This window comes from Pocillopora verrucosa, chromosome 4 (genome assembly GCF_036669915.1).
Source record: "Pocillopora verrucosa isolate sample1 chromosome 4, ASM3666991v2, whole genome shotgun sequence".
NCBI lineage: Eukaryota > Metazoa > Cnidaria > Anthozoa > Scleractinia > Pocilloporidae > Pocillopora > Pocillopora verrucosa.
In genome coordinates this window covers 4,665,106-4,690,285 of record NC_089315.1, presented here as the reverse complement: position 1 = coordinate 4,690,285, position 25,180 = coordinate 4,665,106, and the positions used below count along the sequence as shown (strand labels likewise).

The 25,180-nt window shown below is 38.6% G+C and overlaps 1 protein-coding gene and 1 pseudogene across 1 annotated transcript; both read right to left on the bottom strand.

Moving 5' to 3' along the window:
• Positions 1-1,913: 1,913 nt before the first annotated feature.
• On the bottom strand, positions 1,914-9,468 carry LOC131769922 (uncharacterized; annotated as a pseudogene).
• Positions 9,469-12,632: 3,164 nt separating this feature from the next.
• LOC131769921 (uncharacterized) lies at positions 12,633-21,020 on the bottom strand. Its single transcript, XM_066165887.1, has 5 exons — positions 19,708-21,020; positions 18,789-19,234; positions 14,974-16,475; positions 14,546-14,648; positions 12,633-13,766 (listed from the first exon to the last, which is right to left on the bottom strand). The coding sequence occupies exons 2-5, from the start codon at positions 19,096-19,098 to the stop codon at positions 13,336-13,338; spliced, it is 2,346 nt and encodes a 781-aa protein (XP_066021984.1). The 5' UTR covers positions 19,099-19,234; positions 19,708-21,020; the 3' UTR covers positions 12,633-13,335.
• Between the last annotated feature and the right edge of the window lie 4,160 nt (positions 21,021-25,180).

Here is a 25,180-nt window from a genome sequence, read left to right as displayed (position 1 = left end):
CAAATTGAAAATGTCAATCTGACACGCGCGAACTAAATTTCCACTGGCGGGCGTTGTGAAATTTTCAATTCTTAGAAATCATAGTTCATGGCGCTGCTGTTGATTTCCGATGATTTCTAGGATTGGTTGCTGTTGGAAATATGTTAACGGTTGCAACCGTTAACGTATTTCCAATTCCTAGAAATCATAGTCCATGGCGCTGCTGGGGATAATGACATCATCAAGGGTGGCAAGGTTCCAAACTTAGAGTGAAGGCGAACCTTACATCGACCTAGTTGGAAATTTGTATTCGCACTTTACAAGATATATTCCCCTATGATAACATTTGAACTAGAAATACTTTTGTCGAAACCTTTTATTCTTTTGTTTTAGAAGTAAACAGCTAGAAACACAGAGTCGAAGTAAAATAACACGTGCAACAGGTAACATGTAACTATTCTCTGGGTCTTTTATTACAAACGGATCAATTTGCTGATTAATTTATAAACACCTATGTTACTTGATGAATGCATATTGTCGAATGACAGCAACTGTGATCAAAAGAAACAACAGATAAACACGAAAAAGAATTTTTAATTTAGCGCAAATTATTGTTTATGGATAAGTTCTTTAGAAACTTGAAACTTGACCTAAGCAGTCCCTCCTTTCGGTGCACTCCGTCGCGTGAATTTAAAAATATTACAGACTGCAGTTTCCGTGTGCCTTACTTCCAGAGTTCCGCGCGAAGCGCTAACATCAATTTCTTTTCCATTGACTTTTTTGAGCCGCGTGAGGGACTTCGCCGAAAAGGAGGGACTACTCGTAGTCCATTTACAAACATGCACTGTTGACAGAAAACAGGAGCCCATTACGTGATGGACTCCTGCAGAAAAGTATTTCTCCGATGGGAGAAGCTTTATCTACATCCTTTTAGAAAGTTGTGTCAATAGCAAAGTGCCCGAATCTAATTGGTCCTTAACAGCCTTTATTTCTCACTTTTTCTAACTGGGGAGTCACCGAACTATATACTTTTACCTGTCTGACTAGCAGTACCTTTTCACTGGACCAGTCGAAACGGACCGTTAAAGCCCCTAAATTTTATTGGTATAAACTAAAACAGTGGTTATCGTTGAAGGTGCGCTCTGATTGGCTGCTCGAACTCCAAATATCCTTTGCTATTCACCTCCGAGCAATAACCGCAGGATTTGCGCCAAAAAATAATGTAATCGTTGCAGGAATAAAAGAGTTTAAAAATCACCTTTTCGTGCCTTATTATCTCACTGTTTTAGTATATACTAAAAACTACTTTTCACCTTAGTGTCGATGTCTAACGATGGTGGTAAAATCCACCACTAGCCACCTCCATCTGAATAGTTGGTAGCTAGTTAATGAAATTCACATCTCACACATATTCTAACCAATGAAAAATTATGGAAAACCTATAAGGAGTAGGTTGCACAGGTTCAGTTTGAAGACAAGAAAAATGGATGAAATTGACTTGAGTTTGATGCCTGCTCTGACATTAAATATTTCATGGCCGAGTTTCTTGCAACTGGGAATTAGTACAAATCAGGTTTGACTAAGCTTGATTGTTTGCACGATTGCTCACTAAATTGAGCTCCATAAACTTCGCAATTTGAAACAAATACATAGAAATCCTTACGGGGTTAGTATAAGTATTTGAAAGCTTCTTGGCAATGAGTGTAGGAATTTTCTTCTGAATTATCACAATACGCTTTCATTTTGTGGGATAAGTCGATGCCAATACCGAAACACAATAAACACGACAAGGATAAACCCAACTATAAAAATCGTTCGTAACGATGATAAAAGAAGGCAAACACTTGATTTTTCACATTATTCCAATGAATTTAAAACATTTTTTTGCCACATTGATGAGATACCAGTTGGCCTGAGTTTTATTTACATGGGTACGTTTCTAAAGAAACTGTGGCGCGGCGACGGTGGAAGAGTACAACATGATAATTCAGTATAATCATCTGAGTTGATAACGTTAATTGGTCACCGTAGAAAATTTTAAAGCTGAAGTTTCGAGCGTTAGCCTTGCGTAATTCGCTCTGACGAAGGGCTAACGCTCAAAACGTCAGCTTTAAAACTCTTTACGGTGGCCAATTTCAGCAGTTAGTACTATCAACTGAGTTGATAATACTACATTACCCTTTTATTCACATGCTTCAGTCTGTTCCCCAAAACCCAAGAGTTTTACCTCGAGTTTCGGTTTTGAGAATATGCAATTAACGAGGATTTGATCCTCGTTTGTCCATCACATCACTCTTTTTACTCACTGTGTTCTTCGTGATCTTGTGGTCAGGGCCTAAAATATCGTTTTGAATTACAAAGGCTTTATCGAGCTCCTCCCAAGCCTCATCGAACTGCCCTTGAAGGACTAAGACATCGCTTAGCTGAACGCACGAACGAGCTGTATCCTGATGATGACCCAACAGCCTCTTTCGTAGCCCATGAGCTTCCCTGGAGTACATCTCGGCCTGGTTGATGTATCCTCGTTCAGAGCTTCCAGCTGCAAGGGCCTTGTACGAGTCAGCGATGTAAAACAAAATTGAAGCTGTCCAGGGGTGGTCACCAAGCTGCTCTTTGTAAACTGGCAGAGTGTTCTCATTCCAAATGTCGATTGCTTTTTGATGATCACCAAACAATCGATAAGAGTCTGGCAAAATGTGAAGACAATATATAACTTTCACAAAGTTTAATGAATCCGTCAATTAATCCCCACCGCATTTCAAAAAGAAACAACCGGTATGACGAGAGAGATGACTTATGATTCAGAGCTGGTACGCGTCGAGGGTGATTTTGTCAAATAATTTAAAGCTTGTAAGCCATAAACTTTGAAGGGATATTTCTCAAATGGGTTAGAAACATTGGTTTCCTTCTCAAATTAACAAATCCCTCCCCATATCACAAATTATCTCATTTTCAGACTAACCAAGGAACATCAACCTTTTTAACCACGAATTTTTCCTTCTAATAGCACCTTTTGAATCAAACATTAAGCGCATGAAAAATAAATCAAATGTACGCAAATTAAAGAAGCGAGATCTTGGTTGTTGACTAAATTCTCCTTGTCAATACCACTGGAAATGTTTTAGAACAGTATGGACAATATGCATGGGGAAGTTAGGCTGTAAGGGATCAAGCATTCAGAGTTGCTCGTTTCGCTTTCATGTCGAAGCCGACAAACAAGACTATTCCCTCTTTCTCCATGAAAATAAGACTCGGCGAGATTCCAATACATAAGTTTAGTATGTTCCCTTTTCAGTTCTCATTTGATTTGAGATTTACTTGTTGTCCTCTCGGTTCAGTAAAAGAAACCGCCCAGCGCGCTTTGTCATCCTTTTAGCCTCCATTCAGTCTCCAACAAGGATACGCGGGTGTTATACGGACTGCAAACAAAACATTAACCTACCTCCAAGGTCACAGTATCCAGCAGCAACATACAAACGGTTGCCTAAAGAATCTCTTATTGAAATTCCTTCCTGTATGAGCTCTCGTCCCTTTTTTTCTTCTCCCTGTGAAAAAAATAACTCTTGTAAATATCCGGGTTAAGTCTACCTTAGTGAGAGTGATACCCCATTAAGAGTGACGCAAACTCTCCGATTTCCGCCATTATTGATAAAGTTTCATTAGATTTTCGTACACTTCGCCTGCGTTAGATTCTTATGAGCCCCACAAAAGAAAAATGCAAGGATGGTACTTAAAAAGTAAACCATTGAGAAAAATTCTCTTTAAAAAGGAGGAGGTATTTTTTTATATTTGCTATGATCTCACCTGCAATATAAAACATACTCCGAGCTTACTAGCGATGTGCGCATGCGTTAGGGACTTTTGTTCTTCCTCTGGTAATGTCCTGCGCATGTCATATGCTTCCTGAAACTTTGCAAGTGTGACTTGGTTTTCTTCAGGGCTGTCTTTGCTGTAACACCCGTCACAGAGACGGCGGAATCCGAGTGAATTCAAGCTCTCTGCATATCTCTTCATATCGCCGGACGCTTTAGCAATATCACAGCATTTCTGGTACAGTGCTCTGCTCTCTTTAGGAGGTGTTAAAACTTTAGCCACAAAATCCAGCACTTCTGTACTGTTAACGACGTCTAAAACGAGATGTTTGTCATATAAATCGCTAGAGTTTTCGAGACAATTCTTCAGTACTTCCATGATGTTTGCCTTCTGCTGTCGAAACTTATGGATCGCAATTAAAGCTGAATCTTTGCTGATAAACTCTTTACTCAAGACTCTTAGCAGACCAAGATAATGATGGTTAAATTTACACTTAGTGGCGCGCCACAGGTCACCCATGCCTATAGATTCTTTCTCTGACCGAAAGTAGGCTTGGACCAGCGGATGCATCCTCATCTTTCCATCGGCATCCCTGTGAAGAAGAGCATACTTGACCATCCTGGTCTTCACTGTTTCACAGTGTAAAGGATCTTCAAAAAGAAACTGAATGTCTTGCGCTGAGAACTCTGATGGGAAAACAGAAAAAAGGACAAGATTCCGTTTTACCTCATTGGAAAAGTTGTCAAAAAATACTTTCAGCGTATCGTAAACATCGCTCGCACTGATCCTGAAAAGTTGTATGGGATTATTCCCGAGCTGTTGGATTAACAGCTCGGGACTAAAACCTTTGTTCAGCGAGTCAGAACAGGTCACAAGAAGGAGTGGTATCCCACCACATAATTTAGCAAGTTCCTTGGAGTGTTCCTCACTACAGACGTCAACAAGACTCCGGAGCAGTTTAGCAGACGATTCGGTATCTAAAGGTTTGAGAGGAAACCTACACACGTCTGCCGACACGAATCCAACATCTTTTCGAGTAGTGATTATCAACTTTACATTCGGGGCAGATTTAATGAGCCATTCAGTGAATTCATCAAATTCCTCACCCTGTATATTCTCTGTGTTGTCTAGTACAAGGACATTTGGGATATCTAGCTTCGATAGTTTACGCTTTGCAAGGGATATAAAGTCAGCGGTTTCCGACCAGGTGCGACTACTCAATCGATCAACAATCTCACTGCAGATGTCTACTAGCTTCCGATGATGACTTTCGACTCGAATATGTGTTACAGACTGGTCTCCCCTTTGCTTTAACAAGTGACTTACACGGATTCCCACTTCAGTCTTTCCCATACCTGCGATAGAAAGAAGAACTGCAGTTTCTTTTCGATTTCATCTACGTCCGCGTCTCTTCCAACAAAGTGTGCAGTTAAATACGGAAGATTTCGAGGTTGACCGCTCGGCGACGACGGTGGACCTAATAAACGAAAAAATAAATAAATAAAGAAAAGGTTTGAACAGATACAAGAGCGATAGCCGACCACAGCAGATGTCCCAAAAACAAGCCGAGATAATACCAATTGAAACTTATATATAAAACCCCAAATAAGCCCTTAAAGATTGTGCTGGCATAATTTTTGCCATAATAATATACATGACAAAATTACGCGCGTCTGATCCGTGCCTTTGAGAAGAAAGAGATAGCTATCAAAGAGAATATCAAGGAACATTACACAAATCATGAAGGTATATATTGAGGCTTGTCTATTAAAATGTCTTTTTATAGACAAGCAGTATCCATATCTGGGAGCTTCTCCAGGAAGAATTCAAGTTTGTAAGTGTTGTGTCAAGACACTTTTGGAGGTCAAGAGCATTTTAAGCAAAAGAAATCTTCAACCCCATGTCACTGGGGTAGCTCACTGCCTTGATCAAGTGGGTGGCAAATACTAAGTAAAAAAATAACGTTTTGGAACTATTAAATACAAGGACAGCTAGGTTTAGCGTGATTGGAACAGTGTAATCTTGTTATATGTAGACTCTTAAGGGAAATTAGTAGTACCTGTAAAATTTGACCAAGAACTGTGGGAGCAAATGGTGGGGAAGCTATCAAAGTTCTTTTGGAACGCATGGTGCCTGAACTCCTTAGTGGAAAGATTCATGAAGAGTTTACTCACGCCTGACTAAGCCTTTAAGAACCACAATGGAATTCAAGCACCATCTATGTTAAAATTAATTTAATATACATTTAAAGGATGCAAAATAGTCTTTATGGCCTGATTACAGGTTATAAGATACTCTTCATTTGCTTATTGAGTTTTTATATCAAGAAAGATATGACAGTACTTATAGATGCATTGTGATATGACAGAGGTGTAAGTTACTGTGGCATCACAAGTTTTTGTCTGTTAACCAATATTATCTTCAGTGGATCAACTCCAAAAAAAATCCTTTGTTTCCTGAACTTAACCAGAAAGTGTAAGTGGAGGAAGACGGTTACAAAGCTATTCAAATTTTATCAGCAAAAGGCACAAGTGGCATAAGCAGATTGTTTACTTATTGCGATCCCAGTATATCAATTTCTCGACAAAAGGTTTCAAAATATTAAACATCGCAAGTTGGAAATTCCGTGAAGAATTTCAGGGATTCGTAAATTTTCAGTGCATTATCCCTGACAAGTTTCCATTGCAACTCTGGCGTGTTGCCGAGTTCGTTTCGAAGTGTTTTCTCTATTCGTTGGACCTTTTTTGGCGTTGAGTTGGACTTCTAACGCGGGAATACAGATAACGGCGTGATATGTGACTAACACAAGTCTTTAGACTGTACGATTTTACGCCACTATCTGCGTTGGTACAATAATTAAACAAATTAATATATAATAAAAGTATATTAAAGACGTTTAATGTTACAGTATATATATTACCGACTGGAAGAGGTTACGCCATTAGTTCACGGCGTAAAATCTTACAGTACCGTATATATATATTACCGACTGGAAGAAATTGCGCTGTTAATTAGCGCTGTAAAATTTTACAGTATGTATGTGGATGGCTTTTCAGAGTTGCAACTTTACATTCCTGTTATGTGAAAATTGTACTTATTTTCAAGCCAATACGACAAACGTAAGTTTTTCATGTCCATTATTAACAAAAAATTGCTCTTGCAAATTGGTTGTCTTTAAAAAAATTGCTAGTGCTTATCAACGCCAAATTGCACTCAAAATCATGTTACTACCAATACAAATTGACGATATGTACAGTAGAAAACAAATCAAAACACAGGCATAAACAAAATGCATATAACACAAAAATTTGTCAATTGAAAAGATTTAAAATTGCATTTCTGAAAAGCTAATTCTTTATCAATTATCATTCTTCTCCCCATCTGATTATGACATTTTGTCCACAGAAAGTTCTGGAACTATTATTTCTCTCATTAGGTAAAGGGGGGGAGAGGGGTGCTAGACTGATATACAGTATACCACTGTTTATGTCATGTCTTTTAAATTTTACTAAGAGGTTTAGAACTGGCAGCTATGCGACAGGGATCGCTCGGAGACAGTTTTTCCGTTATAAGAGAGCGTTGCCCTTTCTGACCCAGAAAACTAGTTTCTTTCACTGATTTTCGGCCTCAGTTTATGTATCCTGACTGTGTAAGGATACACAAATCTCTTCCTTGATTCACTGTAATCACAATTTTATTTTAACTTTCCGACAAAGCGAAAACAGAATGCCTAAGTAGCTACTAAAGATATTCTACTAGTGCCTCAAGTAGCACTTTCTGTCCTTAAGGGGGCCTTAGCAACTTAAAAGACCCATAAATCCAATTATCGCATTAATATATATTTTAAAAAATTTGATTTGGAGCTGAGCTCTCTCCATCAGAAAGGAGTCACCAGTGAAAATGAAACAACAGCTTAAGTTACTACTAGTTGCACGGCATAGGGTAAAATATGGACTGGACTATTTTTTGGACTATTTTTTTGAACCATTTTATGGACCAAATTTTTTTGGACCATTTTATAGGGGGGAGGAAGCACACCATTAGTACTCAGGGAGGGGTGGGATGCAGTCTATCAGTACCGAGGGCGGGGTGGAAGAAAATATCGAAAATTTAAAATATCGCGTTTACAATCCTAGCTCCACTGTTGAGTTATGGTGTGCCTTTTGATTCGACTTGTGCACCATTAGTTGCTTCACGTTTCCTTTTGTGTATACAGTAGGTAATTGGTAAATTTATCTATCTTCCTTTTGTCACTGATCTTATCAGACGAGATCACGGAATTTCCAGTACTTAGCCCTCAACTTAGCAGCATATTAAATTCACAATTGTAACCTTTATACCTCTACTATATAAAATCATCAGTGAACGATTTCGAAGAGGAGTTAATCACCGATAAAGGAGTTAATCACCGACGAAGGAGTTAATCACCGAAGAAGGAGTTAATCACCGACGAAAGAGTTAATCACCGAAGAAGGAGTTAATCACCGAAGAAGGAGTTAATCACCGACGAAGGAGTTAATCACCGAAGAAGGAGTTAATCACCGACAAAGGAGTTAATCACCGACAAAGGAGTTAATCACCGACAAAGGAGTTAATCACCGAAGAAGGAGTTAATCACCGACGAAGGAGTTAATCACCGAAGAAGGAGTTAATCACCGAAGAAGGAGTTAATCACCGACGAAGGAGTTAATCACCGAAGAAGGAGTTAATCACCGACAAAGGAGTTAATCACCGACAAAGGAGTTAATCACCAACAAAGGAGTTAATCACCGCGATTTCCGGTGCCGGTTATTAACTCCTTTGTTTGTGAAACAGATAAACTCGATATTTGCGCTTTCCCATATTGCACGTACAGCGGTGTTTTGCTCGATTTGAGAATATGGATTCCTCTTCGAAATCGTTCGCTGATGATTTTATATAGAAAAGGTATAAAGGTTAAAATTGCAGTAGCGCTTGTGAATTTTATATGCTGCTAAGTTAAGGGCTAAGGACCGGAAATTCCGTGATCTCGTCTGATAAGGTCAATGGCAAAAGGAAGATAGATAAACTTAGCAATTACATATTGTATACACAAAAGGAAACGTGAAGCAACTGGTGGTGCACAAGTCGACTCAAAGGTACGCGCACAACCCAACAGAGGAGGATCGTAAACGCACTATTTTCAATAAAATTTAAAGTCCAGTGTTTACATGGCAGTTTCGTCTTCGCATGACAAAAACACGAAGAGACGTAGCGGCCAAGGCAAAAATTTTGACATACAAAAAGTCAGTCGAAAAACCGATTAAAATAATTTGTACGATCGAGTAAAAGTTTCATTAACCAACCATCCCTGACTAATAATACTTTGCCTCCCACCCCTCCTTCAGTACTGATAGACTGCATCCACCCCTCCCTAAATACTAATGGTGTGCTTTCCCCTCTATAAAATGGTCAAGAAAAAAAAATGGTCCAAAAAATAGCCCAGTCCATATTTTACCCTATGCCCTAGTTGTAGAGTTTTATTGACCTACCTGGGATATCTCCTAGAGACTCTACATGGTCTCTTAAATCGAGCAGTAACTTATGGGCTTTTTCAACTTTTTCGTCAATCGATTCGAGTCGATCTTTAATGTCATCATCCTGTTTTTGCCATTCTTTTAAAAGGCTTTTGTAACCTTCTTCAGCATCAGGATTCATGCTCTCAGTTTTCATTTTACTTATCACTTTGTCATACTTCGCCCCTCCTAATCTCACGAACACTTCTCGAATGTTACTCCAATACCTGTTAAAGCTGGTTTCATCAATTGAGGCCTTCGTGACATGCGCATACAGGGAATTTCTGAAATGTCTCACTCTTAAAATGTCTGCACTAAGAGAGTGGAGGTGGTAGGTTACAGATGTTCAAGAGCACGCACAAGGTAGAGATGTCAAAATTCTCAGATGAAACCGTTTCGTGTACGGCTGGGTTCATGGAGTCCCACTGTGCTTGGGTAAGGATCCCTCTGGATCTTAGAGACGTCAGTTTAGGCATACAGCTGTTAAGTATGATGTGGAGATTTGCAGGGTCATGAATGTCATTGAATTTCTCTCGTAATACCTGGGAGCCCACTTCAATCAGGAGCCGACAAATTCGTGCATAATTAGTTGCTTCTTTGGTAAATGATATTTGCTGTAGGTGAGAGGCCATAATAAAGACAGGTTGCAACAGCTGAGCCTTTAACCTGTCAAATATCAAATTAACAATATTTTATGTAGCAAATGGAAATTCTATTGTGCTCTATGGCGAGTTTGCGTTAAGTTACGCGAGGGTTACGTAACCATGTGTAAATAGTAAGCCGCCATCATCACAATTTACGCAAGGGTTGGTTACATAACCATATGTGGATATTTATTCTTCTTCATATGCCACGTTTCATTTTAATCGCCCGTATTTTCACATTAGTTGAATTCAATGACATAATTTAATAGTCTGGTCATTTCTTTTTAAGACCACTCTAGTGCCTTTCTTTCTCTCTTCTTTTCTTTTTCCTTTTCTTTTTTTCGTTACAGGACTTTTACATACGGGAAATGGAAATGATCAGGATAGGTCCATAAATGCCTATTTTGCCCGTAAAAATCTCCAGCCTAAGGTCAACAGCAAACATTGTGCATTGTTGCAGGAAATGGATTGAGCTTTTAAAGTTATTTTTCTCGGTTCTACACGTGTATAGTGTAGTGGTATTCGACATTCATATATCAGATATCTGCTGTGTACTTTTTCTAATCGCAAAATTGTAGAAAGGACGGATCGCTTACGCTTCAAGGACATAATGATCGTGAATAGACATTCGTGACGCTGTGTAGCTTGTTTATCTTGCATACCACGCCGAACGAGCCAATAGAGCGTGAAATCTCACTTAGCATCAAAGCCAATCAGACCTAATTCGAATGTTCTTCGTTAGTTACGACGCGTGCGAGCGCTACCTTTGCTTTTTGAAAGCGACACAAACTCGCCTTTACTTCACTTTTCAACGCTGTAGTTTGAAAAAGAATATGGTTACGGATCTTGATCAAGTCTAATAAACATTCATGACAAAATTGGAACCAGAGAAAAAGTCTGGATAATCGAGAAATCCGGGTAATCGAGGTCCGGATAATCGAGATTCGACTGCAAAGCATTAACAGTTGTGGTGCAATTTCTGTCTTTTCCAGCTACATTTAGGGCAAGAAATCTTCAAGACATGGAACTGCCCCATCTTCGAAATAATTCGGTAGTGAAGTAAATATGATGTGTGTTGAGCCGTGTGTGAGTCAGGTAGTCAGCCTTGCACTGGACTGTTTTCACGAACAACTAAAGGGTCGTCTTGGCTGATATACGACATGTAAACAAAAGGTTGTGTTCAAAAGCGCCACAAAAACGCATACGGAGCAGTTTGTGCTTCCTTCTTGCCGGCCCCAGCGGCTTAAAAATATCGCACTTCTAGAGCGCAAAATGGTTGTCTCTTCCGGCTTTGATTTTTTAATCCAGCCGTGCATAAGTATATCATTCCTTGAATTCGTTGTAAATTATATAGAAAGTAAATTAAACTTACCGGGATGGTTTACGGTTTTGAACACTTATCGGGCGAACGCGTCTATGCTAGCGCAATCACGTTCCAGTAATCAGAAACATGGCAACCGTTGACGTTCGTATTTCCAATTCCTAGAAACCATAGATCATGGCGCTGCTGGGGGTAATGACATCATCCAGGGTGGCAAAGTGAAGGCCAACCTTACAGCGACTTAGTTGAAAATTTGTATTCGCACTTTACAAGATATATTTCCCTATGACTTGAACTAGAAATAGTTTTGTCGAAACCTATTTGCTCTTTTGTTTTGGAAGTAAACAGTTATAACACAGAATCGAAGTAAATTCATATGTGCAACGGCTATAACATATAACTATTCTCTGGCTCTTTTACTACAAGCGGATCGATTATTTTATTGATAAAGAAACACTTATGCTACTTGATGAATGCATGTTGTCGAATGATAACAACCGTGATCAAAAGAAACAACAGATAACCTCGAAACAGAATTTTTGATTTAGCGCAAATTATTGTCTATGGATAAGCTTCTTAGAAACTTGACACGAGCAGTCCATCCTTTTCGGCGCACTTCGTCGCGTGAATTTGGAAATAATACAGACTGTAGTTTTCGTGCGTCTAACTTCCAGGGCCCAGTTGTTCAAAGGCAGATTAGCTCTAACCCAGGGTTAAATTTTAATCCAGCTTTCTTTATTTCTTTGTTCAAAAGTCTTTTTGAGAAAATTTTCACTATTCTTTTTAGAACATCCAATGATCAAATTGCAAGCAAAAAGATTTGAACTGAATTTTCTCTTAAAGTTTTCAGACCTGAAATCAAATTTCACACTAACCCTGGGTTACCTTAACCCAGCTTTGAACAACCGGGGCCAGAGTTCCACTAACCCTTTTTTGACCCGCGTGACGGACTTCGCCGAATAGGAGGGACTACTCGCAGTCTACTTATAAACATTCACCCTAGACAGAAAAGTAATTCCCTGGATGGGAGAAGCTAAATCTTCTTCCTCTCGGAAAGTTGTGTCAGTAGCAAAGTGCTCGAATCTACTTGGTCCTTAACAGCGTTTATTTAACACTTTTTCCAACTAAGGAGTCACTGAACTGCACAATTTTACCTGCCTGATTAGCAGCACCTTTTAACTAGACCAGTCGAAATGGACAGTTAAACAGCCAACGGAAACTAAGCCACGAAATTTTATCGGTATATACTAAAAACATTGTTAAGGCGCGCTGATTGGCTACTCAAACTTCGAATATGGGCTGTGGGATTCGCAACCAAAAATATTGCAATAGTTCCAGGAATAAATGAGTTAAACTCATCTTTTTGTGCTTTATTATCTCACTGTTTTAGTATATACACCTCACCTCAGTGTCAATGTCTAGCGATGGTGGGAAAACCCACTACTTACCTCCTTATGGGGTTAGTATGAGCATTGAAAGGCTCTTTGGTGATGACTGTAGTAATTTTCTTCTGAAGTATTATAATACGCTCTAATTTTGTGGGATAAGTCGATGCCAATTCCGAAACACAATAAACACGACAGGGAAAAACCAAACTAAAAAAATCGTTCGTAACAATGATGAAAGAAGGCAAAAACTTGATTTTTACATTATTCCAATGAATTTAGATAAATTCCTTGCAACACTGATGAGATACCAGATGGCCTAAGTTTTATTTACACGGGGGTAAGTTTCTAAAGAAACCGTGGCGCTTCGTCGGTGGAAGAGTTTAACATAGTAATTAAGTCTTATCAACTGGGTTGATAACGTAAATTAGCCACCGTAAAAGGCCGATGTTTCGAGCGTTAGTCCTTCCTCATTCGATTTGACTATGGGCTACCGCACGAAACGTCAGCTTTTAAACTCTTTACGGTGGCTAATTTACGTTATCAACTCAGTTAATAATATTGATATTAATAATACATTACATTTTTATTTACATGCTTCAGTCTGTTCACTAAGAACCAAGAGTTTTACCTCGAGCTTCTGTTTTGAAAATTTGCAGTTAACGAGGATTTGATGCTCGTTTGTCCATCACGTCACTCATTTTGCTCATTGTGTTCTTCGTGATCTTGTGATCAGGGCCCAAAACATCCTTTTGAATTTCAAACGCCTTATTGAGCTCCTCCAAAGCCTCATCGAATTGTCCTTGAAGGACTAACACATCGCTAACCTGAACGCACGAACGAGCTGTATCCTGATGATGACCCAACAGCCTCTCTCGTAGCCCATGAGCTTCCCTGGAGTACATCTCGGCCTGGTCGATGTAACCTCGCTCAGAGCTTCCAGCAGCAAGGGCCTTGTACGAGTCAGCGATGTAGGACAAAATTGAAGCTGTCCAGGGATGGTCACCAAGCTGCTCTTTGTAAATTGGCAGAGTGTTCTCTTTCCAAATGTTGATTGCTTCTTGATGATCACCACACAATCGATAAGAATCTAACAAAGTGTGAAGACAATATTACGCTTTTACACTGTTAAATGAATCCTTACCGCGTTTTAAAAAGAGACAACTGGAATGGATAAAGAGACGGACTTCTGATTCAAAGCCGGTACGTGTCGAGGGTGATTTTGTTAAAGAGCATAAAGCTTGTAAGCCGTAAACGTTTAAAGGGCTATTTCTCAAATGGCTCAGAAACATTAGTTTCCTTCTCAAATTAACAAATCCCTCCCCATATCACAAATAAACACTTTGTCAGACTAACCAAGGAACATCAACCTTTTTTTACCCCAAGGTTCCTAACTTCGAATTTTTCCTTGCAATAGAACCTTTTAAATCAAACATTAAGCGCATGAATAATAAAATAAAATGATAGCCAATAAAAGAACCCAGATCTTGATTGTTGAATAAATTCTCCTTGTCAATACCACTGGGAATGTTTTAGAACAGTATGGAGAATATGCATGCGAAAGTTCGCCTGTTAGGGATCAAGCATTCAGAGTTGCTTGTTTCACTCTCACGCCGAAGCCGATAGACAAGACCACTCCCTCATTCTCCATGAAAATAAGACTCGACGAGATTTCAATACATAAGTTTGGTATTTCCTCTTTTCAGTTCTCATTTAATTGGAAATTTATTTGTTTTTCTCTCGGTTTATAAAAAAAAACCACCCAATTCGGAATTTCACAGTACGCTTTGTCATCCTTTTAGCCTCCATTCAGTCTCTTACAAGGATACGCGGGTGTTATACGGAGTGCAAACAAAAACATTTACTTACTTCCAAGGTCACAGTGTCCAGCAGCAACATACAAACAGTTACTTAAAGAATTTCTTATTGAAATCCCTTCCCGTATGAGCTCTCGTCCTATTTTTTCTTCTCCCTGCAAAACAAATAGCCCTTATAAATATCCGGGCCCAGCCTGCCTAACTGCTAGTGATACCCCATTAGGACTGCAGCAAACTCGCCCATTTCTGTCCATTATTAACAAAGTTTCATTAGATTTACTACAAACTTCAGTAAACAAGGAGAGCTTCCACACTTCACCTTGGCGTAAGATTCTCATAAGCCCCACAAACAAAAATGAAGGGATGGTACTTAAACGGGAAGCTATGAAGAAAAATTCTCCTTAAAAAGGAAGAGATAAGGAGGAAAATCAGAACAAAAAAACGGCACATAGTCCTCTTTTATATTTACTATGATCTCACCTGCAATACCAAACATACTCCGAGCTTACTAGCGGTGTGCGCATGCGTTTGGGTTTTTCGTTCTTCTGCTGGTAATGTCCTGCGCATTTCGTATGCTTCCTGAAACTTTGCAAGTGTGGCTAGGTTTTCTTCTGGGCTGTCTTTGCTGTGAGACACGTCACAGAGACGACGGAATCCCAGTGAATTCAAGCTCTCAGCATGCCTCTTCATATCGCCGGACGCTTTAGCAATATCACAGCATTTCTGGTACAGCACTGTGCACTCTTTAGGGGGTGTTAGGACTTTTGCCACAAAATCCAGCACTTCTGTACTGTTGACGACGTCTAAAACGAAATTCTTGTCATCTAAATCGCTAGAGTCTTCTAGACAATTCTTCAGCGCTTCCATGATGTTCGCTTTCTGCTGTCGAAACTTATGGATCGCAATTAAAGCTGAATTTTTGCTGATAAACTCTTTACTCAAGACTCTCAGCTGACCAAGGTATTGATGGTTAAATTTACACTGAGCGGTGCGCCACAGGTCACCCATGCCTAAAGACCCTTTCTCTGTCCGGAAGTAGGCTTGGACTAAAGGATGCATCCTCATCTTTCCAACGACGTTCCTTTGAAGAAGACCATACTTGACCATCCTGTTCGTCACTGTTTCACAGTGTAAGGAATCTTCGAAAAGACACTGGATGTCTTGACCTGAGAACTCCGATGGGAAAACAGAAAAAAGGACAAGATTATTTTTTACCTCATCGGAAAAAGTGTTAAAAAATACTTCCAGCGTGTTATAAACATCGTTCGCACTGATCCTGAAATGTTGTATGGGATCATTACTGAGCTGTTTGATTAACAGATCGGGACTTAAACCATTGTTCAGCGAGTCAGAACAGGTCACAAGAAGGAGTGGTATCCCACCACACAATTTCGCAAGTTCCTTGGAGTGTTCCTCACTACAGTCGTCAACAAGGCTCCGAAGCAGTTTTGCAGACGAGTCGGGATCCAAAGGATTCAGAGGAAACCTACACACGTCCACCGACACGAATCCAACATCTTTTCGAGTAGTGATTATCAACTGTACATTCAGGGCAAATTCCACAAGCCATTTGGTGAATTCATCAAATTCCTCGCCCTGTATATTCTCTGTATTGTCTAGCACAATAAGAGTTGGGATATTTCGCTCCGATAGTTTACGCTTCGCAAGGGATATAAAGTCAGCGGTTTCCGAATAGGTGCGACTACTCAATCGATCAAGAATCTCACTGCAGATGTCTGCGAGCTTCTGATGATGACTTTCTACGCGAATATGTGTTACAAACTGGTCACCCCTTTGCTTTAACAAGTGACTTACACGGATTCCCACTTCAGTCTTCCCCATTCCTGGGATGGAAAGAAGAACAACCATACGAAAGGTCTGCAGTTGATTTACGATTTTATCTACGTCCGCCTCTCTTCCAACAAAGTGTGCAGTTAAACACGGAAGATCTCGAGGTTGACCACCCAGCGACGACGGTATACCTAAAATACGAAAAAAAAAAAAAAAAGAGAAAGAAAGAAAGAAAAAGTTTGAACAGATACACGAACGGTAGCCGACCACAACAGATGTCCCAAAAACAAGCCGAGGATAAACCGATGGAACCCTAAATATAAGAACCCACATAGGCCTCTAAAGATTGTGCTGGTATAATTTTCGGCATAATAATACACATGAAAAAATTACTCTGATCCACGTATCTGAGAAGAAAGATGTGGCTATCAAAGAGAATAACAAGGAACATTAAACAAAACACAAGGGTATGGAAGTTTTCAATGTGGTCTTTTTATCGCCATTCATTAACCATAACTGGGAGCTTCTCCAGGCAGAATTCAAGTTTCTAAGTGTTGTGCCAAGACACTTTTCGAGGTCAAGAGCATTTTTAGCAAAAGGAATCTTCAACCCAATGTTGGGGCAGCTCACTGCCTTGATGAAGTGGCTGGCAGATACAATCAAACGCAAGCTTTATACTGTTAAATCTAGCTTTAGCTGGATTGGAACAGTGTAATCCTATTATTTACACTCTTAAGGGAAATTAATAGTAACTAAAAGTTGAGAAAGAACTGTGGGAGCAAATGGTGGGGAAGCTATCAAAGCTTTTTTGGATCATATAGTACCTGAACTCCCAAGTGGAAAGATTCATAAAGAGGTTACTCACGCCTGACTAAGCCTTTAAGAATTCAAGCACCTTCCGTGTTAAAACTAATTTAATATGCACTTACAAGATGCTAAATAGTCCTTATGGCCTGATTACAGGTTAGTGGATACACTTGATTTGCATATTGAGTTTTTATATCAAGAAAGATATGACAGTGCTCATAGATGCATTGTAATATGACAGAAGAGTAAGCGACCGTGATATCACAAGTTTTTGTCTGTTAACCAATGTTATCTTCGGTGGATCAATTCCCGAAAAAATCCTTTGTTTTCTGAACTAAACCAACCTATGAAGTAGTTAAAGTAGGAAAGATAAAGCTGAAAGATTTCTTTGCATAATGAAGTTAGTTTTAGTTTTATTTTTTTTTTCTTTGTGATAAATTAGGAGAATACTGGAGAGTTCTACTTTGTAAGTGGAGGCAGAAGATTACAAAAAGCAGCACAAACTGTTAATGTTTTATCAGCAAGAGGCACAAGTGGTATAAGCAGAATTTCTACCGATTATGATCATAGTATTTCAGTTTCACGACGAAATGTTTGAAAATATTGAATATCGCCATTAGACAGACCAAAGTTGGAAATCCCGAGACGAATTTTGCGGATTCATAACTTTTCAGTGTATTATAAATGAAAAGTTTCCGTTTCCACGCTGGCATGTTACTGAGTTCGTTTCGAATTGTTTTGTTATCAGCTCATAACATCGATTTATTTTTAATCATATCGTCCATTTGATGGCGGTCAATGTCCGTCTGGCAAGAAACAAAGAAATTTCGTCGGGAAAAACGTCTTCGCTGTCGGCGCTCAAATTTCCTTTTCTCCACTCATTAGACCTTTTTTGCGTTGACTTGGACTTCTAATGCCTGTGTGCCGGTCATATATTATTGGAACCGTCCCCTGAAAGTGTCTTCGCGATTTGTTTAGTCTCAAAGTGTGCAGAACATGTATGCAAATTCTTGATAGACGCGAACTCCTTATCAGCACGACGACAGAAGGCACTCCATTTCAACCTTTATCTCTCCTCGCCAAGTAACTCGAAAACGTTGAGGTCCAGCCTCTTTTTAGGGGAATATAGATAATATGCGACTAACACACTCAATAGACTGTAGGATATTACGCCACTATCTGCGTCGGTATTAAAAATTACAGTATGTATACATACCGACTGAGTCAGATTACGCCGTTAGTTAACGGCGTCCTGAGAGATTCTGCGCCGTTAGTTAACGGCTTAAAATCTTACAGTATGTATATATACCGACGCAGATAGTAACTGTGTTACTCACATATTAAGCTGTTATCTAATTACCGCTCTCGGCGCCAAATTCAGCGTGCAAAGGAAGCCGAAGCATGCAGGCCGTTTCAAATCTATCAATTTTACTGACAATCAAACATCATTCGATGCTGCTGCAATTTGCAAATGCAAACTCTTCGACCGTGAAATATACCGCTAATATTTACGCATTTATCTTAAGCATTAATTTTGTTTAGCGCGCTCACAACCACATCAACTTTGACTTTATCGAAGACTTGACAAGAATTAATCTGAGGTCTGTCAAGACGCATTATTCATAAAGAAAAAACAACGAAAGCATCATTCAGTCTTAGAAAATCTATCTACACACGGGTCTTAACCAGAATCTTACCTTGTTCCTCGACTGAAGCGGCTAGCTCACTACGTCCGACGTTTCTAAGTAGCCATAGCAAATAGGACACGTCTTCTAAGCAGATTTTATCGTGATGGCGTAAGAAGCTCAAAAACTCGCGTGGGTTTATGATAGCATGAAGCTTTCCTCGTGGTAAACTATTATTGGTTTGTGATCTGTCACAGAGAAATTTCATTTCCTCCAACTCTTCCTCCGTTATTTGATCAGCAATCTTAGCCAAGAAAGCATTGAACTCTGCTGTATTTCGAGCGGGTAGTGAAATATTCGGTGGTGGAGTAGACTGCGCCATTTCTGACAAAACGTCCCGTCTCCAGACACGCAAACGTGGCTAAGTTATGTCTGAAAACGATTCGTGTGACGCCACAAAATGTTGAGGGTGATTCGAGACAAGCAGAACGACCTGGAAAATTGACACCTGGCTACATCTGAAAGCAAACTTGATTGCATATATAATTATGAATGGAGGGGGGTCAGTGTTGGGGAACTGTTCAAACAAATCAAGAGGACTGTATCTTTCGATGTAAAAACACGATTTAATCCAAACCGATAATCTATTGTGATATACAATCCTCACATATTCAACGGTCGTAACACAACGATCAACGATTAAATAACACATTCTGAGTATACAGAAGTTTTTTCCCACTATCATTGCGTAAGGTAGTATTTTAATATCAATCACATGTGCAGTAAAAGTTCCCATTGTAATGTATCTAATTTAAATGACTATTACAAAATCGCACGTTCTTTCACCTTATTTAGCTTAAGAAAATGCATGCAGTTACATCGTAGCTATACTCGGACTTTGTCTACATTATTGTGAAATCTAACTTCTTTGCGCTACAAATGTCAATTTCTAATAAATATTTAATCACAAAATAATCAATTTAAGCATTACCTATTTCTTTCCCGACAGTAAGTTCTTATAGAAACTGTGTTGCTGCGTTGGTAGTGGAAAATAACCGGGTAATGAATGAGTTGCCAGTAATGGATCCTTGTGTTTACGCACAGATTTCTGGGATCGCCACGGGGAAAACATTGCAACTCGCAAGGATCCGATTACTGACAACTCATTCAGTCAGTATTATCGACTGAGATAGAAATTCGCTCTGACGAAGGGCTATCGTTCGAAACGTCGGCTTTGAAACTCTTTCCGGTGGCCAATTAACGTTATCAACTAAGTTAATGATACTAATATACCCTGCATATGTACTTAGCTTACCCGCTTCGCCTTATTAGCGAAGTCAAACCTAGAAAACCACTTCATTATTTTATGGATTAACCAGCCTTTCCGTCCAGTTGTCAGTCGATTATTATGTCGAATCAAGAGTTGGTGGGTCAGTCGGTTACATAATCAGGAGGATAATCAGAGAAATTTGCAAGATATTCGTGCAAATTATTCACAAATGAGTCGAAGAATCTTTCAGACATTGCTGAAGTGGTCAAACTTTATGTGAAAGCTGTCATTTGATAAGTCAAGCCTGAAGTATATTAACATGGGTATTGACCGCAGAGCTGCGGATCAACTATGTGGAACCAAAATATTATAAATTTCATTGTTATTAAAATTCTTAACAGTTCGCTAATCTAGAACGAATATCTATGATTTGTCTCACACGAAGTGTGGTAGAATCAATTATTACAAGGGAATACCCTTAAAGAAGGATTCATAAGGATGTTTCGCCTGAAATAGGTACTTTCGAGTGCCGAAGTGTGGATGCAAAGGCGGGAATTTCATGTATCTTAAAATAGGGAATAAATTTTAAAAGACTCTTTTAAATCCAGAACATTTCTTGTTTTAAAGGTCTCGCTAGGACATGTTTCAGGGACACAGTTTTCAATCTAGATATGTGACAGTGATTCCTCTTTCTAAGGAAGGATAAGAAACAGGTACATTTACCTTTTGGGTAAAAGCATTCAACAAATCTTGGCCCTTTTGCCAAAGGATGGGAAGTACTGTAAGCTGGAAAGATTTCTTAGAGGGGTCGACTAAGCTCTATCTAGTGTTGAAAGTTCTTCACAACTATTAAGATGAGTCTGACCAAGGCTTGGTGACTGGCTGCCATGCTAGAAAGGAGCCTGAACTCTTTGGAATAAATACAAGAAAGTGGTAGCTATCAATAAAAGTAACTATAACTGTATAGCTATGACCCTAAGACACCATTGATAACATAATTCTAAGCTACATTAGTCAATGGTGTCTGATAGCTTAGGGAAAGCTGACTTCAAGTCCATCAAGGAACACGATTTCAAAAGTGGTTCCCACTGACATAAATTTAAGTAACCATCATTTTTTTCTCGTGTAATAATATACATGAAAAAATTACAAATGTGAAGATAACTGTCCTCAATGTGATTTTTTTAAATATGGTTTTTCAGTGTTACAGCTTTGCACTCGTGTTACAACTTTTCATTCATGTGACATGAAAATTGCACTAATTTTCAGCCCATGAGACAAGCGTAATTTTTTTTTCATGTTTATTACTCACAAATACATGGCTCATGTAAATTGGTTGTCTTTGAAAAATTTACTGGTGCTTATGAACACTAAATTGCACTCGAAACCATGTTATTACCTATACAAATTGACATCATGTATGATAGAAACGAATTAAAACACAGGCATCAACAAAATGCATATCACAGAAAAATTTGTTAATCTAAAATTGCATTTCTAAACAACCAATTCTCGATAAATATTATACTTCTCCCCATCTGATTATGACATTTTGTTCACAGTAAGTTCTGCAACTACCATTTTTTCTTTATGTAAAGGGGGGAGGGGGAGGGGAAGGGGTGTTAGACTGATTTACAGCATACTATTATTCATGTCATATGTCCTAAATTTCATAAGACTCAACAGATACTTAATTAAAGGTAACAATATTAAGGGTGTCAATTATTTTTTCACATATGTGATATTTCTTTCACTGGATTTGATTCAGTGTCTAAGATACTGTAATACCAAATTTATGTGTCTTTTAAAACAGAGGAGACCCTCATACAGTGTAAATATAGAAAACCCACTATGTACCTACATGCACATGTACATCTCACTAGAAAAGAAGAGGAGATATAACAAGCTTTAAGAATTACCAGTACAGCTGCAGCTAATAAATTCTTTTAATCTTATTCAATTGCACAAACAAGCTTCATATTTTACTTTTGTTCACCTAATTACACTGTTGGAGAAGCATGTGTACATCTAAGCCTTGCATGAAGAATTTCTCTTTACGCAGCATTAGAACTACCAATTGAAACTGAAAATGTTCCCAAAAGTTGTTTTAAAATATTACATGTATGTTAGCTGAATTTTACACATAATTAGGACTAAGACATGTTTTGATGCTAATCTGGTTTAAAGATTTAATGAATGCAACTGAGAAGTTACAATTCATAGATCCAATGTTTCAATACTCCTGTCTAATGCCTTCAACAAGAGGTCCTTTTATGTTCTCACTAATCAGATGCCCTTTTTCTGACAAGGTGTAAATAGGTGTCAGGTAGTAAGCCGCCATCATCACAATTTACGCAAGAGTTGGTTGCATAACCGTGTGTGGATAGTTATTCTCATCTGCATGCCGCCTTTCGTTTCAATCGCCAGTGTTTGTGCATTAGTTGAATTCAATAACGTAATCTAACAGTCTGGTTATTTCGTTTTAAGACCACTCTAGTTCCTTTCTTTCTCTCTTCTTTTCTTTTTCCTTTTCTTTTTTTGTCACAGGACTTTTACGGACGGGAAATGGAAATGATCAAGATAGGTGCATAAATGCGGATTTTGCTGGTAAAAATTTCGAGCCTAAGCTCAACAGCAAAAATTATGAACTGTTGCAGGAGATGTATTAAGCTTTTAAAATTATATTTCTCGGTTCTTAGTCATTGTTAGAGAATAAAAAGTCGAGCATTTGCAACAACGCCGGAAAGAACAATTTCTGTCGCACGCCTGACAGTTGACCCGCAAGTTGCAACTATTTGTTATGATTGAAATAATATGACTGCAACGTAACAAAAATTACGCACGGAGTAATTTGCGCTTCCTTCGTGCTGGCCGAGAAGCTGTTTATAAATATTGCACTTCTACAACGAAAAATGGTTGTCTCTTCCAGCATTGATTTTAACCTAGCTACTGCATAAGTACATCATTCGTTCATTTCGTACTAAATTATATTGAAATTAAATTAAACTTACCGAGATGATTTACGCTTCTATAGATGAGACTTTGAACGCTTATCTGGCAAACGCGTCGTTGCTAGCTAGCGCTATCAGAAACTTAGAAATTATGGTTCATGGCGCTCCTGGGGTGTAATGAAATCATCAAAGGTGGCAAGGTTCCAAACATAGATTGAAGGCGAACCTTACAGCGACGTGGTTAGAAATTTGTATTCGCACTTTACAAGATATATTCCCCTATGATAACATTTGAACTAGAAATATTTTTATTAAAACCTTCTTGTTCTTTTATTTTTGAAGTAAACAGCTAAAACACAAAGTCGAAGTAAAATCATATGTGCAACAGCTATAACATATAACTATTCTCTGGGTCTTTTAATACAAACGAATCAACTTTTTGATCAATTTAGAAACACTTATGTTACTTGATGAGTGCATACTGTCGAATGACAACAACCGTGATCAAAAGAAACAACAGATAACCACGGAAAAGAATTTTTAATTTAACGCAATTTCTTGTTTATGCATAAGCTTCTCAGAAACTTGACCCGAGCAGTCCATCCTTTTCGGTGCACTCCGTCGCGTGAATAAAAAAAAAAAAATTCAGTCTTAACCCTTTCACTCCCACAAGTGATCAAGACAGAATTTCTCCTTACAATATCAATACTATATCAAGCAGTTAGATGAAGGGAATACAGAAAAATATAAATAATGGGATTATAAGTTGAACCAATACCAAATTCTCTTCACTAACATCATAAGAATTGTATGGTAGACAGTAAGGAGAATTATCAATAGGATCTTGGGAGTGAAAGAGTTAAGCTTCCAGAGTTCCGCGCAACGCGCTAACATCAATATTTTTTTCCACTGACTCTTTTGAGCCGCGTGACGGACTTCGCCGAAAAGGAGGGACTACTCGTAATCTACTTACAAACATGCACTGTTGACAGAAAAGTATTTCCCCGGATGGGAGAAGCTAAATCTGCTTCCTCTTAGAAAGTTGTGTCAGTAGCAAAGTGTTCGAATCTAATTAATCCCTAACAGCGTTTATTTCTCACTTTTTCTAACTAGGTAGTCACCGAACTGTACAATTTTACCTGTCTAATAAGCCGTACCTTTTCACTGGACCAGTCAATGGAAACTAGGCCAATAAATTTTAGTGGTATATACGAAAACAGTGGTAAGCGTTGGAGGTGCGCTCTGATTGGCCACTCATACTCCGAATATCCTTTGCTATTCACCTCCGAGCAATGGCCACGGGATTTGCGCCAATAAGTATTGTAATCATTGCAGGACTAAAAGAGTTAAAATCATCTTTTTGGGCCTAAGTATCTCACTGTTTTAATATATACTAAAACTACTATTCACCTTTAATGTCGATGTCTAACGATGGTGATCCACCATTAGCCACCTCCATCTGAATAGTTGTTAACTAGCCATGAAATTCAAATCTCACACATATCGTAGCCAATGAAAATCAAGGAAAAATCTATCGGAAGTAGGTTGCTCAGGTTCAGTTTGAAGACAAGAAAAATGGATGAAATTAACTTTAGCTAGACGTCTGTCCTGACATTAAATATTTCATGGCCGAGTTTAGCTCGTCTGGCAATCAGTCCTACAAATCAGGGCCAGGTTGTGTTAAGGTAACCCAGGGTTAGTGTGAAATCTGCTTTCAGATCTAAAAGCTGTAAAAGAAAATTCAGTATTATTCCTCTTGTATACAATTTAATGATTGAATGCCCAAATAAGAAGAAAGGGAATTATCTGAAAAAAGTGAATAAAGAAACACGGAGTAAAATTTAACCATGGGTTAATCTAATCGGACTTCGTACAACCGGGCTCAGGTTTAACTATGTTTAATTATTTGCACGATTACTCCCTGAATTGTGCTCCATAAACTTCTCAATTTGAAACAAATGAATAGTCGGAAAATGCAATAATTTTCAATCCTTATGGGTTTAGTATGGGCATTGAAAGGCTTTTTAGCAACGACTGAAGTAATTTTCTTTTGAAGTGTAACAATACGCTTTAATTTTGTGGCATGTCAATACCGAAACACAAAACCGAAACACAATACAGACGATAAGGATGAACCAAACTATAAAAATCGTACGTAACGATGATAAAAGAAGGAAAAACTTGATTTTTACATTGTGCCAATGAATTTAGAAGATCTCCTTGCAACACTGATGAGATACTGG